Genomic DNA, 15529 nt, shown 5'->3' with positions numbered 1-15529 from the left:
TCAGAAACTGGAGTAAAAAACTACTAATTATAGTGCAGAACACAACCTCCTTTGCCTTCAAGAGCTAGCCCTTAGAGGTGGGTCAGCAGAGACTAATATAGGAAAAGTCACACTTTTTAAAATGCAACAAAGGAAAATATTTTAAAAGGATGAAAGATTAGGACTAATTAAAACTACATTAAGAAATACACATTGAGGAACTATTTTCATTGAAACTTTGTTCTATTGACCTCAGATAAGCAAAGAGTATACAGATGATACCAAAAGGCTTACTTGTAAATTGGGAGCATTATAGGCAACGGAGCTGATAAATGGGGAGCAATTTCTAGTAGGTTGGCACGCTCATGAAGGGCTTCTTTTACCATCCTGTACTGAAAAGCAAAACAGAGAAAATTAGTTTGGCAATAACAGATCATAATATTTTCAAATGGCAAATAGACACCCTGCCAACTGATTGATACACAGAAACCTCTCTACCTCTGAGCAAGGATAGCTCCCTCCTAATCAAATTTCTAATAATACATCATGCTGTCAACCTGAAAGATTTTTTAGAAACCTTAAACTGTATTTGCATAGGAGAAAAACATGCTGTCAGAGTTCCCAGGTGTAAGATATTTTCCTGACTTGAGTTACAAGATTATTGTAACAATTTATCTTGCATTCTCTGTATTGTCCCTTTTCTCAGTCCCCCATTATATTTTCTCATGTAAGAGATAACAGATTGTTCAGATTCATGTTAAACGTTTCCTTCTTGCCTCCACTAGCCCGAGCAGAGATGATACTTAAGAGTTGCACAGTATTTTACAGACTATCATTAAAAAGCTTTTGTCTTTAGTCCTCATTACATCTCTCTGAAGGCCCAGCATTACTATCATAATACTAATTTTACAAAGAAAAAAACCGAGGCTCATAGAAATTAAATAAATAAGCTGAAACACATCACAAGTCATCTGATTCTAAACCCTATGCTCTTTTCTTCACATCCATCATGATGCTAAACAGACACATAAGAAAAGGGGACAGATTCAAAACTGACAATGTCAAGTAAGTGCTGCTGTGTTTTTCATGTACGAAAAGCAGATAGGGAGTTCGGTTGATTTTTTTTTTTTTTTTTTTAACTCCTCTGGGAAATGTCATCTTCCACACTGCCTTGGCAGTTTTCAAATGGTGGCAGACTGGACACAACAGAGTGTGACATAAAAAAAAGCATGACTCAGATCATCTTCTCCTTAAGAATATGTCAGTGACAATATGCAGTATGATTGCATCTGCAGTTAAGAGGATCAGTTTAATATTCCTCATGTATTACAACACAGTTCCCTTGAAACTGCTTGGGAAGTAGCAATTTGGTGGCCATTGGCGGGGAAAACAACAAAACAAAACAATCACAATTGTTAAAAGTAACACATCCAGGGCTTCCCTGGTGGCGCAGTGGTTGGGAGTCCGCCTGCCGATGCAGGGGACACGGGTTCGTGCCCTGGTCCGGGAAGATCCCCCATGCCGCGGAGCGGCTGGGCCCGTGAGCCATGGCCGCTGAGCCTGCGCGTCCGGAGCTTGAGCTCCGCAACAGGAGAGGCCGTGGCAGTAGGAGGCCCGCGTACCGAGAATAAAAAGTAACACATCCGAAAGTGATTTTGTAAATCTGCTACTTTGACATGCCTGTGTAGAAAAAACCCCTGATTACCCATAAACATAATGCTACAGGAAAAAAAATGGCACACCTCTCCTGAAAGACACTCCAGCAGAATACACTAAATAGGTATTTCCAATAGGAAGGAATGTTAAAAGCCATAAAAAAAAAAAAACTGATTTAATTGGGTAGAAAAAAGCACAGTCGCAATTTTTGTTCAACAACTAGCATACACAATTACCTGCTCAATATCCAACTTCATGATAGCCTTCTGAAGATATCTCACACCACCATGGATCAATTTAGTGCTTCTGCTGCTGGTCCCTGATGAGAAATCATCTCTTTCTACAAGGGCTGTTTTTAGTCCTGTGTAACCAGAAAACCAAATTAACTTCTTAAATTACACAATTTGTATGTAATTCATTAAAGGCACTTCTCCAGGGTAGAGACAGTCACAAGAAAAATTACTCTGAACATGGATAAATTTGTATTCCAAGTGCAGTACGCTGTCTATATTATAATGAAGAGATTTTAGTCTCTTCCTGGGGGAAAAGTCAAACCAGAACTAGAAGCATATTAAACTGTGAATGAATCACAGCTAGAAAATATTACAGTGCAATTTCAGGGCAGTAACATACACTGGTGTGTTTCGAGGGTCGAAGGGGAGTCTGGCACCCATCTTTAACCATGTATAGTTAACTCAGTATTGTTACCGATGCCTTCTGGAACTCACATTCATCCCTCACTACGAGAGTCCAGACATGTGCCAGCCTCTCAACTCCAGTCAACTCTGATGCAGCGACTGTGAATCGAGACTAGCCCTCTATGTGCCGGTTCCTATTTCTGGAGTGGTGTGAAAGTGGGTATAAAATGGGAAAAGAGATCAAAGATATCGAAACAGAAGAAGAAAGAAGAGAATAACCTCTGATGCTGAGGAGTTTACAGTCTAACTGAAGACACGCAAGCACAATATTGTAGAACTACAAAGAAAAACACAAGCCAGGACAAATGAACCCAGTACAGAGTATCCGTGAGTAAAGAAAAGACAATATTCTTGGTAAAGGTGAGGCTGGACAAAGACAAGTCAGTTCTAAAAATCATCCCTCCCAACCTGGCTTTCTTTGAGGGTTGCAATAAATCTCTTGGGAATGAAATCAGTTTTGTTTTGTTTTCTTGCAGAGACACCCCTGCCTCTTCAGGACTGGGAGGACCAACATTACTACAAGTTCCATACACTAGTTAGATATGAAATCCAAAATTTCAAAAGACCCGAAGTATACATCAGCACCAAGCCAGAAGAAATTTTCATGGCCTGCCATACTCTTGGGGGATGAGAGAATGTCATAGAATCCAATTACAATGAGAATATGTAACTGGAGCAGTTTGGGCTCACAAAGCTCATATAAGAGAACTTGTGCATGTATTCAATTCAGAGCCATTTATTACATTTAATACCAAAGGGTCGTTTTTATAACTTCTAACAGTTTAAATATCGTACCCAAATGTCATCATAAAATCAGGGCAATTCCCTTGACTCAAAAGGACAAAATATTTGGAAACTGTGGAGAGAAAAGTAGAGAACTTTGATTCAAGGGCAAAAACTGCTAATGCTCTAATGAACTAGCAAAATAACACAGAAATTACAGATATCATAGACCCAGGTCACTCTTTTTAAGCATTTATGCCAGAAAAAGATGTGTAAAATTCTCAACTATGAAAACTCTAGCAATGCTTAGTAAATTTAGTACAGGATGTATTAAACACACAGAAAAATACATCATATTAGTGCATATTTTTTGAGAGCCTAAGTGCCAGGTAAAGTGCTGGTGTTAGAAATGAAATAGACATAGACCAAGCTGTCAAGCAGCTCCCAACCCAGAGAGGCAAGTGAACAAAATGAAGCACAGTTTCATAGGTGCTGCATTTGAAAATGCAGAGGACTCTTTATCCTAAAGTGAGTCAAAAATTAAATTCAGGATATAAACCCCAAATTGCTTAGTCGAGATTACATTTGCAATCTCTCTTACAACGCACTGTCTTGGTGAGCTCTATCACCTTTTCTTAGTAAGTCCGACACAGAGAGTTCTTCTTCCAGTACTAAAATATACCATTTTTCTTCAGTTGAAGATCAGATGAGGAAGTTGACTTTCAAATGGCATTTAAGAGCTGAATTATTTAGAACACACCTCTCTTCCAGTCTTGGAATCAGTCATGGCATTAAGATGCCCACACCATTCGAGGCAGGGACATAAAACTGAGAGGGGATAAGCAGCTTTCCCATCCAGCCTATGGCTCCTACCTGCCCAAAGGTACCCACAGCCTGTGGGAGAAGATGCCTTAGTGCCCAGTTAGCCCCACCTCCTAGTATGTAATCCCCTACCCTGGAGTGTGGGCTTAGCTAGTGCCTTGCTTCTAACTAACAGAATACAGCCACGATGGTGGCAGGCCACGTCCATGGTTAGGTTACAAGAGACTGCGACTTCCTCCTGGATAAAGCAACCTGTCTTGTTCTGAGTCAAGGAACCAACAGAGCCCCTGGTCAACAGGTCACAAGGAACTGAGGCCTCAGTCCAGTAACTTGTGAGGATCTGAATCCTGCCAACCTCCATATGAGTTGCTAGGAAGCACTGCAGCTTGTGAGAGACTGTGACACAATTCCCTGTGTGAACAACAACTACAGCCAAGGTAGTTATTTTAATTGTATCTGGGATGGGGTCTTGGAGAAAGGCTGAGTCAACAGAGGAGGATGTGTTCAGATGGGTAGAGGGCAGGAGCAAGGGAATTATCACTGGCAAAGATCAGCTTAAGCAAGAGAAGGCAAATGACTGAAATGGCCCAGCTTATTTAGGGTCTGCTTGTCACTCAGGGGCTGGAGTGCGGGGAGACCTTCTAGGGGAACCACACAGCGTGAGGGGGGCGATAGAGAGTCTAGCCTCAGAAGGCAGAAGACGGTAATTGGAGAGTGATATGAAGAGAGAATTTTATGGGTGTGTGTTATCAGGATGGGTTTTTTTTTCTTTCCCAAACTGACACAGTGTGAGGCAGGCAACTACTCTAGGAATTAGCAAGCCATCTCAGGAGGATATTTCAGGATATTTAAGTGAGAGCTAACACTTTAAAGCCTCAAAACTGCTTTTGCAAGAATTGGACATTTAAAAAAGTTATTCACATGTACTTATGTGAAAAACCTTAGTGAATACCAACAAAAGTTAAAATGGGCTTCTCTGTCAAACCAGGCTGTTTCTTCTTGTCCCATTATTTCCAGTGTCATATCGTCAAGCTACCCACCAGAACTTCTGAAGGGAAGTGATACTGCTCCTTCCAGAGCAAAATAAAAAATAAAAATTTAGTCTCTAAATGTATAGCTAAATTGATATATTAAAGTACCATGTAACCTAAAAGTATTACCAAAAGTTTTTGAAACCTTAAAAAGAAAACATTTTAAAAATTTCAACTGCTTTTATGCTAAACGTTCTGGATTTCTCGTTTTTGTTGGATGAGAATAATAGAATGAGGAAGGAGGAAAGTACTGCAAAATCAAGACATTATTAGAAGTTACAACCGCTTTTGCCTTAACTGATTAACCGACTACAGCAAAGACAATGAAATTGTTTAAAGTCTTATAATGATCTTGCATGATTCCGTTACCTAAGATGTTCCTTCCTGTTTCACCTCTCAAAAATCCAAACTTTTTTTCCACCTCCAGTCTGAAAATAAGAGTTTAGTTTGTTTTGTTTTGTTTCAGTATAAAGCAAGGAAGTGAAGAGAGAGCACTGTTTTATCTTCTCAAAGAGAATGAAGAGTACTTTTTAAAAATTTTTATTGGAGTATAGCTGATTTACAATGTTGTGTTAGTTTCAGGTGTACAGCAAAGTAAATCAGTTATAGATATACATATATCCACTCTTTTTTAGATTCTTTTCCATAGAGTACTCTGCACTCCTTACAGAGTATTGAGTAGAGTTCTCTGTGCTATATAGTAGTAGGTCCTTATTAGTTATCTATTTTATATATAGTAGTGTGTATATGTCAATCTCAGTGTCCCAATTTATCCCTCCCCCATCCCTTTCCCGCCTGGTAACCATAAGATTGTTTTCTACATCTGTGACTCTCTTTCTGTTTTGTAAATAAGTTTATTTTTACCATTTTTTTTAAGATTCCACATATAGGCAATATCATATGATATTTGTCTTTGAACAGTATTTTTAAGTGACATTCAATGCTAACATTTTGCATCTTAGGTAAAATAATTAAATTTGAAGGAGACCGAAAATAATGCATCCAGGCTTCCAGCAACTGTGCCTAGCTGGATGTGAGGCACTGGGGAAGATCTTTCCTCAGAGTGGAAAGAATGACCTCCCCACATGCCCACCAGTGAAGGGCTGGCCTCTGTACGTGTATGATAATTCACTAAACTTGTTCAAGATTTTATAAGGAATAGCTTTTGCTTGTTTCTTTTCTTTTCAGAAGTTACTTTTTATGGAAAGCAATATGTTCTATCACTGCTGAGATGAACCAGAACATTTGGGAGTGGTATGATTATTTGATTTTTTGTTTTTATAATTGATTGCTTTTAGTAGTTACTCTCATGAATTTCACTGCAGTGGTAAAGTATTAATATTTGGAGTGAGATTACTCTGAAATTCTTTGGTGGAAGAACAAGATTAGTTATAGCAGAAGAAGAGAGTCAACTTGAAATCTACCTTTCAGTCATACTCAGCCCATCTCTGAAGTTAAAGTTGTACCTTTTGGGTGGGGTCAGGGATGTGAATGAAATACAGCTCTTCACAGACTTGCCTTTTCTGCCCTGAGCGGGAATGTCTAGCTGCCAGGCACTTCCAACTAAACCAATTCATGGATCAAGACAGTTGGATGAATACAGAGGGATAATTACTATCTAAGGGGAGGAATGGTACGACATTTAACTTTTACAACATGAAATAGAACAGAAGCATAGTTTAATACCTTTTACTGATTATCTTATGCATGCAAACACACTCAATATAATAAATGCAGAGAAGTAAAGAGAACAAAATAAAACCCTCCTGTAACCACACTACTCAGAGATAACCACAGTTGACATTCGGGTGTTTAAATGTTCACATTTTCTGTGCATGTATGTAATCACATACGCACATTTTTACCAAAATAGGATCATATGATACATTCCATTTTTTTCATTTAACATTATTTATTGTAAACATCTCTCCAATGTCAATACATATTTTTCTATAATTTCACTTTTAATGTGTGCACAGTAATACATTAAATATTTACAATGATTTATTTATTCAATTCCCTGTTTTTGAACATTTGGGTTATTTCCTACCTTCGCTATCACAGTACTGCAAGATTGTATTTTTATTTAAACTCTCTGCATCTTTATTTCATTATAATAAATTTTCAGATATGGCATTATTTAACTATTTTTAAATAGAAAGGGCAGAGTAATAGCTATGAAATAACTACCAGAGGCACCCAGGTAATAACACACAAATCAAAAAGTTTAGACACTCTGTACATTAGTATCAATTTCTCTAAAAAATAACACACCTGTAAAGCTGCAAAGCAACCCTGGCTTGTTAACCCTCATGATCAGGATTCTATGCTTTAAGCCTAGTATTTTCTAACAGTGAATGTTAACATTTTACAGAACTATATAATATTGGATTGGTTATTATACCTATTTCTATTTTTCTATTAGAAACATATAAACCATTAATGGAGATACTATGCTAAGTTAGAACATATCATTAACATACTTTGAGTCCCTTAAGTTCACACATGATTATGGAGGCACAAAAATGTATTAAGCCATAACACTAATTATAATAATAGAGTTTCAGGGGAATAAGGAAGTTGCCGTTGTTGCTTTCTCTTTTTACTATTTTACTATTTACTTTTTTACTATTTTACTTTTTATTATTTTATAATAAAAACAGCCAGTATTCAGAGAGAAGGAATATCCAAACAATGTAAAATGATGAAAAGAGAGAATAATATACTCCAGACATAACCAAGTTTAACTATTAAAAATGTCCCATATATTCTACCAGAAACTTTTTATGCTGATAAACCTGTGTACTTTTTTGCTTCAAAAACAAATACAATTAACAAACTCATTCTTCACAACTTGTTTTTCAATTTACAATACATTTTAGCCATTATCCCTGTAAATACTTATAAACCTCTCTGAATAACTGAATGGACCCAATTTATTAAACCATACCACACTCTTTTTGCTATTATAAATATTGCTTATAGGTAAAATTTTGACCAATATGCCACTGTGAGTTCAGCTTTAAACTCTTCCTCTCCAAACACAGAGAAAATTATATATATGTGTGTGTGTATATATATATATATATATATTTGTTTTTTACATGTATATATATATGTACATACATACCTATGTACACACATACATATATATATTTTAAGGCATGGTTGATTCAAAAATAAACACCTCATGGACCAGAAATGTAGCAGAAACTCAGAGCACAGTAGTTAGGCCCAAAGCCTCTGTCTTGGTGGAATCTGGGTCTAGAAACAGGCAAAGGTAACCAAGATTTCAGTTCCTGAAGGGCAAGAGATAGGGAGAGGTGAAGAAGACAGACCAGTGCTGGAATCCAGGGATTGAAGAAGGGTGGAAAAGCTTCTGCTGACCACTGTCTGGGGCTGTGGACTATCTGCTGGGACATGCCCAGGAGGCAGGAAGATGGACCCAGCCTGGAGAGCAGTACCTGGGCCAGGGAACCACCAGCTGGCTGGCCAAGATCAACACAGGGCAGGAGCCTTGATTTGGTTTTGAGAAAAGTCTCTGACGGGACTTGAAGGTGGCAGCAACTGTATCCATAGAGTTTAATGTATGGCAACAGAGAGTGATACAAAGCTGATTTAATATGGAGGAAAGGAAGAAGGAAATGGAGCAAAGTAAAAAAAGATGTAAGGTAAAAAATACAAAATAAAAGCACATGGCATCCAAATAAATGGAGATGGACCAAATTCACCTGTTGAAAGACAGATTCCATCTATCAAGTGTTAAAAAAAAAGAATCCAGTTACTTGTGTTTCATCATAGACATATTGAAACAAAAGGATATAGAAAAGTTGAAAACAATATGAAACAAATCCTGTCTGATATGTTATTGTTCCAACTTCACAGGTGTTTATTATATTTCTGCCATAGATAAATTTCAATTTTTATGAAATCAAATTTAACAGGATTTGCCAAAAGGAAAATGACTTTATTGATGTCATGCTTAAAAACACCTGTCTTACTCCATGTTTTTAAATTTCCATATACTTTCTTCTAATAGGTTTGTGGTGTTTTATTGTTAAATCCTTGAAACAGAGAGCATGATAAACAGAATATAAATATACATAATATATACAAATATAAATTTGGGAAAGTGGATACTTCAAAGTTGCTTATTAAACAACCAATAATGACAAATATGAAATGCTTTTACCATATCCTAAATTTTATGTATTCAGATCTATTTCTAGCCTCTTACTTTTGCTCCGCTAATCTCTCCGTTCCTTTAGCAAACTATTTTAATTAAAGTAGCTTTAGAATACACTTCGATATTGATAGAGCTCTATCTGCTTTATCATTATTCTTTTTCAAAATTAATCTAGTAAATCTCAAAGGCTGATTTTTCCAGATACCTTTGGCACAGTTTCTCTAACCCTCCCCACCCTACTCCTGCCAGACAGTCACTATAACATAATCACTAAATTACATCAAATTTCCAGATTAATTTTAGTAGCAATTTGCAACCTAGTCTAATTAGCAGTGTCCAGTAAGTAGCAAACTTTCATCTGCTGCAATTCTACTGTCCTGAAATAGGATTTTCTCTGCCCTCATGGTGGAAGAGGGGCAGTGGTAGAAGGGGGTGGAGATGTGTAATTCCCAAAATGCACTATCTTCCATGGCTCTCCCTTTTCTGCAGTTTTTAATGCAATTAAAAATGCACACACCTGCTCCTTTTCACAAACCTTTATTTATGCAGAAGTGTTGTTGTTATCCTCCGTTATGTCTGAGAACCTTGAGGCTCTCTGTAAGGTTAGAACACTTATTGAAGGTCATGGACCTAGTGAGTGATGAAGCTGACTGATCCCACTTGGTTCTCATTTCATAGCCTGTGTCCTTACTCGTTATGCTATACTGTCTTAGACTCGAAGGAACAGTGGTGAGAATTCAGGAATTACTAGCCAGGCACCATTCATAAACTAGAAGTACATACACATTTTTAAACAAAAGAACTACAATTAATGTTTTCTTCTAGCAAGAAGCAGTCTTCTCTGGAATTTTGAAGCCATAAAGTTTAAGTTTATAAATAAGATTTTAAACCAAAATTGTACTGATTGACCCCTGATACATACAGGTAAATCACATAAAATAACAAAAAAGAACTGAAAAAAACATCTTGAAGCCCCCTGAGGGAGTGACTATATTTATCAGAGTCTCTTCATTCCAGCTCTCTTTTTGGGGCAAAGTGCCTCCTATATCATCGTGCTTCGAGGCTGGGGACTGGCCACAGAGGTTTTAACCAGAGAAGCAATTCCTATTGATCCTAGAGACCTACAGGAGAACGTGAGGAGAGCTGTGCATATTATGTTTATATAATAATACTCCCAAATGAAACAAATGAAAAACTGATTCCCAAGAAAATGCAGATGGTAAGAATGCAAATAAATGTTCATTATGAAAACTTCATGACTTTTTCTCTTCCTTCTACGGTCTTTGTTTATCCATTACCAAAATTGCATTTAGGCACAATATTTCATCAAAAACCTTGTGAAAACATTTTTATACGAGCCTTTTAACATCTAGCAGTTCCCCCAAAACTTTGATGTCCTGAAAAATCTAATTATTACTGGTAACTTTAAAAGATCACAGTAATTTATTTTTGTCAAATGTGACTAAAGATTAATGGATACAGTCAGGAATAATTTGGTAAAAACATATCAAACGCAGAGAAAGCAAAATTTGTTGTTAAGTGAAGCATCAAATATAATAAAAGAGCAAATTCCATGAATGAACAGCAACAATGCACAATTCATTAACCAAATGCCCATGATTATTTCACACTTCAGAGGGCTACTGATATGATCAGAAATTGTAGTAAAAGGATAAATATAGATTAACTTCAGCATCTCTATACATTTTAATTATAAATGCTACCCTCAGAGGGCTACCAGCATAATAAAGGAAATACAAACTATGGTTTATCCATCCTTTTTATAAATCGTAACTCCGTATACATCAAATAAGACAGTCAGTCAATTATTTTAAAAGACAGCAATTGAAATGCCAGGAGATACTGAAAGTACATCATTTTCTTAGCTGTTACTAACTATAAGTATTAAAAATCTTGTCAACATTCTGGCTCTGAAAACTCTTATCTTTTCAAAATCATCATCACTGTCATCACCCACAATCGTCTGCTAATGTACTAGGTAACATTCTTTACTGCCCAAAGGAAAAATGTTTGTTCAGCAAATATTAATAAACTATAAGCTCCTCGAGGGCAAGGCCACATCTTATTAGTCTTTATATTCCCAGAGCTGGTTCAGCAGTTGACTCTCAAGTAGTATTGTTTCAAACAGCAGAATGAAACAAAACAAAAAACTGGAAACCACCTAAAGAGTCATTAACAAGAACGTCTTTGGGATGAATTTTTCAGCCATGAAAACAATGCATACCATATACATGTAAAGATTGATTAACTACACTGTTATTTGAAAGTAACACACTGCAAAGTAATGACTACAGTATGATCTTATCTATGTTTTTAAAAAGATACCTAAAAAATGCACAAAAGCAAATATAGGTGAGACTTTTCAAAAGGAGAAAAGGAATAAAAGGCACTTAATCAGTAGTTGCCTTTTTGCTACTGCAATCACGGTCCTAACTCTTTGAGGGAAAGCTGGCTTTCCAACTCCCCTTACCTCCCCCTACCAGTCCTAAGTTTCCATTTAAACAATTTCTTGCCTTCGTGGAATCTTTTCTCATTTTCTCCTTCTGTCATTGCTACCTAGTCAGTTCTCAGTTTGGGATTCTACCCTATCGTGTATTTTCTCTGCCCCAACTCTGAGCAATATTAGACACACATGGGGACACACACACACACACACACACACACACACACACACACAGATATCCTTTTCTAACCAGAGCAAAGCAACCCCTATTCCTATCACATTCTCTAAATCTTTTCTACATCCAAGTCCCTACTCCTATCCATAAGTAGCACATCTCACTTCTTTTTGAGTGTTTAAGAATAGCTCTTCAGAGTCACACAGACTCCCTCTTTTATGCCTTAGAATCTTTACACTTTGTATTCGTCTCTGAGAAATGTCTCTTCTTGCCCTGCCAAAGCTAAGATATATCTTTGATATCCCATGCCGCGTATTTTCCCGAGAGCTTGTTCCACATGCAGCCTTCTATTATTTGCATGTTAAGGCTCTCTTCTGAGTCTACAGAAATATTCAGATGGCTCCTATCTTAAAAAGAAAAGAAAGAAGAAACAATTCTTGCACATATTGCCTCCCTTATTCATATCCTACTACACCAGCAAGTTACGTCCTTTCTGTTTTATTTGTCTCTAGATCTCTTAAAAGTTTAGCCCCTGCTTCTTCCTTATTGCCTATCCTTTCCTCATCACGAATGCTCTTCACTGTCTCAGAGGGCCTGTTCAGTAAAGTCCAAAGGCCTTTCCCCGGTATCCCAGGCCCAGCTCTGCCTTTGCACTCCTCTCATATCCTCCCCAGCACAGCCTGGGTGATCCCAACTGAAACACGGGTTGTTTCCCACACACACTGTTCCTCTCACATGCTCCCTCAGATTGGCACACTTCCAGCAAGCAATGTTTGCCTACTAAAATTCTACCCGTGCTAAATAGCAGCTTGCTTTCTCCAGACCATTCTATGCAGATATAACAATGCCCCCAAGCCTCCTGAAAGGCACATATTCTCTATAGGGTAACTCAGTCTACTACAGAACTTGGAGCAACCTAAGGGTGGAGCCTGGATCAAACATCTTGGTATTCTCATGTAGTACTTTGAATATTGCCATGCATAAAGCAGGCACTCAGCCAATATTTGTTGAAATGAAAGAAAAAGAACTGCTGTATACTTCAGTACATAGCATGAACATAAGTGGAGATAGCAAGAAATATTTTTCTGAACGCTACTGGGGAAACGATCCTCTTGGACATAGAAAATTGTCATCTGGTAACTTCTAAGCCCTGGGGTAGTCCCAGGACAATTGGGGCAGTCCCGAACGAGACCTCCCATTACACTGCCTATGTGTCTTCTCTTGACACTCTCTTTCCCAGGACTCCAGGGAAGAGTGTTGAATTCAAACACCTTGAGGTAACTTCAACCCTTCTTTCCATCTGACTTAGTATGTCCCAGGATAATGCAGCTTAAATTATAAACTATGGATGGAGACAAAATTATATAACTATTAGGGTGTGCCAGGAAACTGAGTATGTTCCAGGATTTATTATTGTGAATTTACCATTATTTGGAATTGACAGAAAGGACCTAGGCTGTGATGTCTACATGGATCAAAACTCAAGTGGGGGTCCTGTGCAATCACAGTAAATCTAGTGTACTTTTTGGCTTATGTGTGCCTAATCTCACGAAATTTATTTCATTTCTGTAAAACTAAAATCTACCAGATATGCAAAGTAACTAAGTCTAGGGTGGGTGTGGTAGTAACTTAATCTGAGAAAAATTATTCCATGTAATAAACTATTACCACTGAATATGAAACTGCAATGAATACTGAACCTTATAGAGTAACTAAAATAATTTGGAGTCAAAATTCCTTGCAGCAGTACCCAGTCCAATGTGATATATCTAAAAATAATCACAAAGGATTATTTCTCCGGGACAATTGGTTCTAAAAGTCTTTTGCCTTCATGTTATTAATGGCAGCTATAATACTATCTACAATTTATTGAGTTTCTACTTTGTGTGACAAGCACTGTTTTAAATCCTCTTCATGATTATGCATTTAATCCCCATAACAATCATTAACGGAAGATATTTCTTTCCTTATTTGAAAGATGAGGGACCTTAGAGAAATTAAGTACCTTGCTTAAGTGTATGTGCGTGTGTGTGTGTATACACATACATACATCTGATACAGCAGCTCAGCCAGGATATGTACTCAGATTTCTTTGATTCCAAACTCCACACTAATAACCACAGGCAAAAGAAGCAAATCATTAAATATATCATATGTAAGAGCCTTGGTGTTCCATACTAAAATTTCTTTCTTTATATATCCTGTTGCCATTTTGAAAGAACTTCTCATAATATCTTTCCCGAAGCTGACTAATAGAGTGAGACAGAACTACAGGTTAGCAAGTCTTTTCCATTATTCAGTCACCTGAACTAGAGTTTCCCAAACTGTAGTCTGTATTTCATTGGAAGAGATTATTTTAATAGAGAAACAAAAAGAATTATTTTAATAGATTAATTCATTTTAATAAATCTTTTTATTAAAGACAAATCACTGACATAAATGTGATTTTAGGTGATACACAAATGATTTTATTTCACATAAATGTACTTTACTGTGTATAAAAAAAACTAACCAGAACATCAAATCAATGAATTCACAGGAATATAAAGTTTTCTTTTTAAATAAATTCATTTCAGTGTAAAAGACAAACTATACTTCATTTCAAAATTGTGCAAGTACCTACATTTTAACAACGGGAAGGTGCTTCACAAAGAATGGAAAATTAAGCAATGCAACAGAAACGTGACTTCCCAGCACGAAGCGCACACTGTGTGTTTATATCAGAAGGACAGATGAAACCTTTACCTGTGTTACATCCACCCACACCAGGACTCACCTCTGGTGACTGCGTCTAGGGCACAGCCACTTCCTGTTGCTCCTCCTCCAATGACAAGTACATCGAATTCAGACGTGTTTTTCAAAGTCAGTATCTGAGCTTCTCTGGACGGAGGCTCCCTGTTAACAGGTTCTGAGACGTAGTCTGCTGCTTCAACAAAGGCCAGGTTCACCTGAGGTAAAAGACCATTTTCAAATGTTTGTCTGGAATGCCAATTTAATACATTTTACAATGTACTAAAAAAAGATTTGCAATGGAGATAAGGATAACCAGAGCTAGACCGGAGTCTACAGTCCACATGGAGTGAATGATAGAACCAACTGCCTTGGAGAAAAAAAAAGTCCTTAAAATTCTGTGTGTTTTTTTTTTTTTTTTCCATGAATCATAACTATTTAACCGTGGAACACCTGGTTTCAGATTCAATATCTCAACTGATCGTTTTGGTTTCATATACAACCAAGTTCAATTAATTCCCACACTGTACAGCAATTCCCAAATACCTTGTCTAAGACAATTTATAGGAGAACATAAGAAAATGTTTTACCCGGTAGCAGCCATTCATTCAGATAACATTTAAAAGTGTGGAAAGGAGGAGGAAAAAGCACTTTATGCCTTTCCGCAATTTCTTAAAAGTATATGTTCTTCATTCCTTAATTCCCCTGACAAAAATATATTCTTGAGTCAGTACAATTAAAAAGAATCTGTTCACAACAGACGTTATTATCCAGTTTAAAATCAGCTCTGGCCAATGGGAATAATATTATATAAAGATTTTAGTCAGAGGCTTCCCCATTCAATGTTTTAACAGAAAATTATAGATTTTATATATTTAATACACGCTATTTCAATTTGTGAAAGCTTTAACAATAATATAATTAAAGCCAGCCATAGTCCCCTAAATGATAATGACCTTCCTTATTTCTAGTTCTTTCATTAGAATATAAGTTATCATCCTAAATCAAAAATGATGCTAGTCTTTATATTAAAAAAAGTAGTAAGTCAGAGTCAAAAGCTTAGAA

General features: G+C 36.9%; 1 protein-coding gene across 7 annotated transcripts in view; it reads right to left on the bottom strand.

Annotated features, from left to right (window-relative positions):
• Positions 1-15529, bottom strand: part of GPD2 (glycerol-3-phosphate dehydrogenase 2) — a 164025-nt gene that overhangs the window by 65631 nt on the left and 82865 nt on the right. For all 7 annotated transcript variants that reach the window (XM_049712711.1, XM_004276794.3, XM_033400028.2 and 4 more), the window contains exons 3-5: positions 14511-14682; positions 1872-1996; positions 274-371 (exon numbers count right to left, since the gene is read on the bottom strand). In XM_049712711.1, coding sequence (XP_049568668.1) covers positions 274-371; positions 1872-1996; positions 14511-14682 — 395 coding nt within the window. The remainder of the gene's footprint in view (positions 1-273; positions 372-1871; positions 1997-14510; positions 14683-15529) is intronic.

The sequence above is a fragment of the Orcinus orca genome, chromosome 7, assembly GCF_937001465.1.
Source record: "Orcinus orca chromosome 7, mOrcOrc1.1, whole genome shotgun sequence".
Lineage (NCBI taxonomy): Eukaryota > Metazoa > Chordata > Mammalia > Artiodactyla > Delphinidae > Orcinus > Orcinus orca.
Note: the sequence above shows the minus strand (reverse complement) of the source record. Positions and strands in the feature narration are given on the sequence as shown.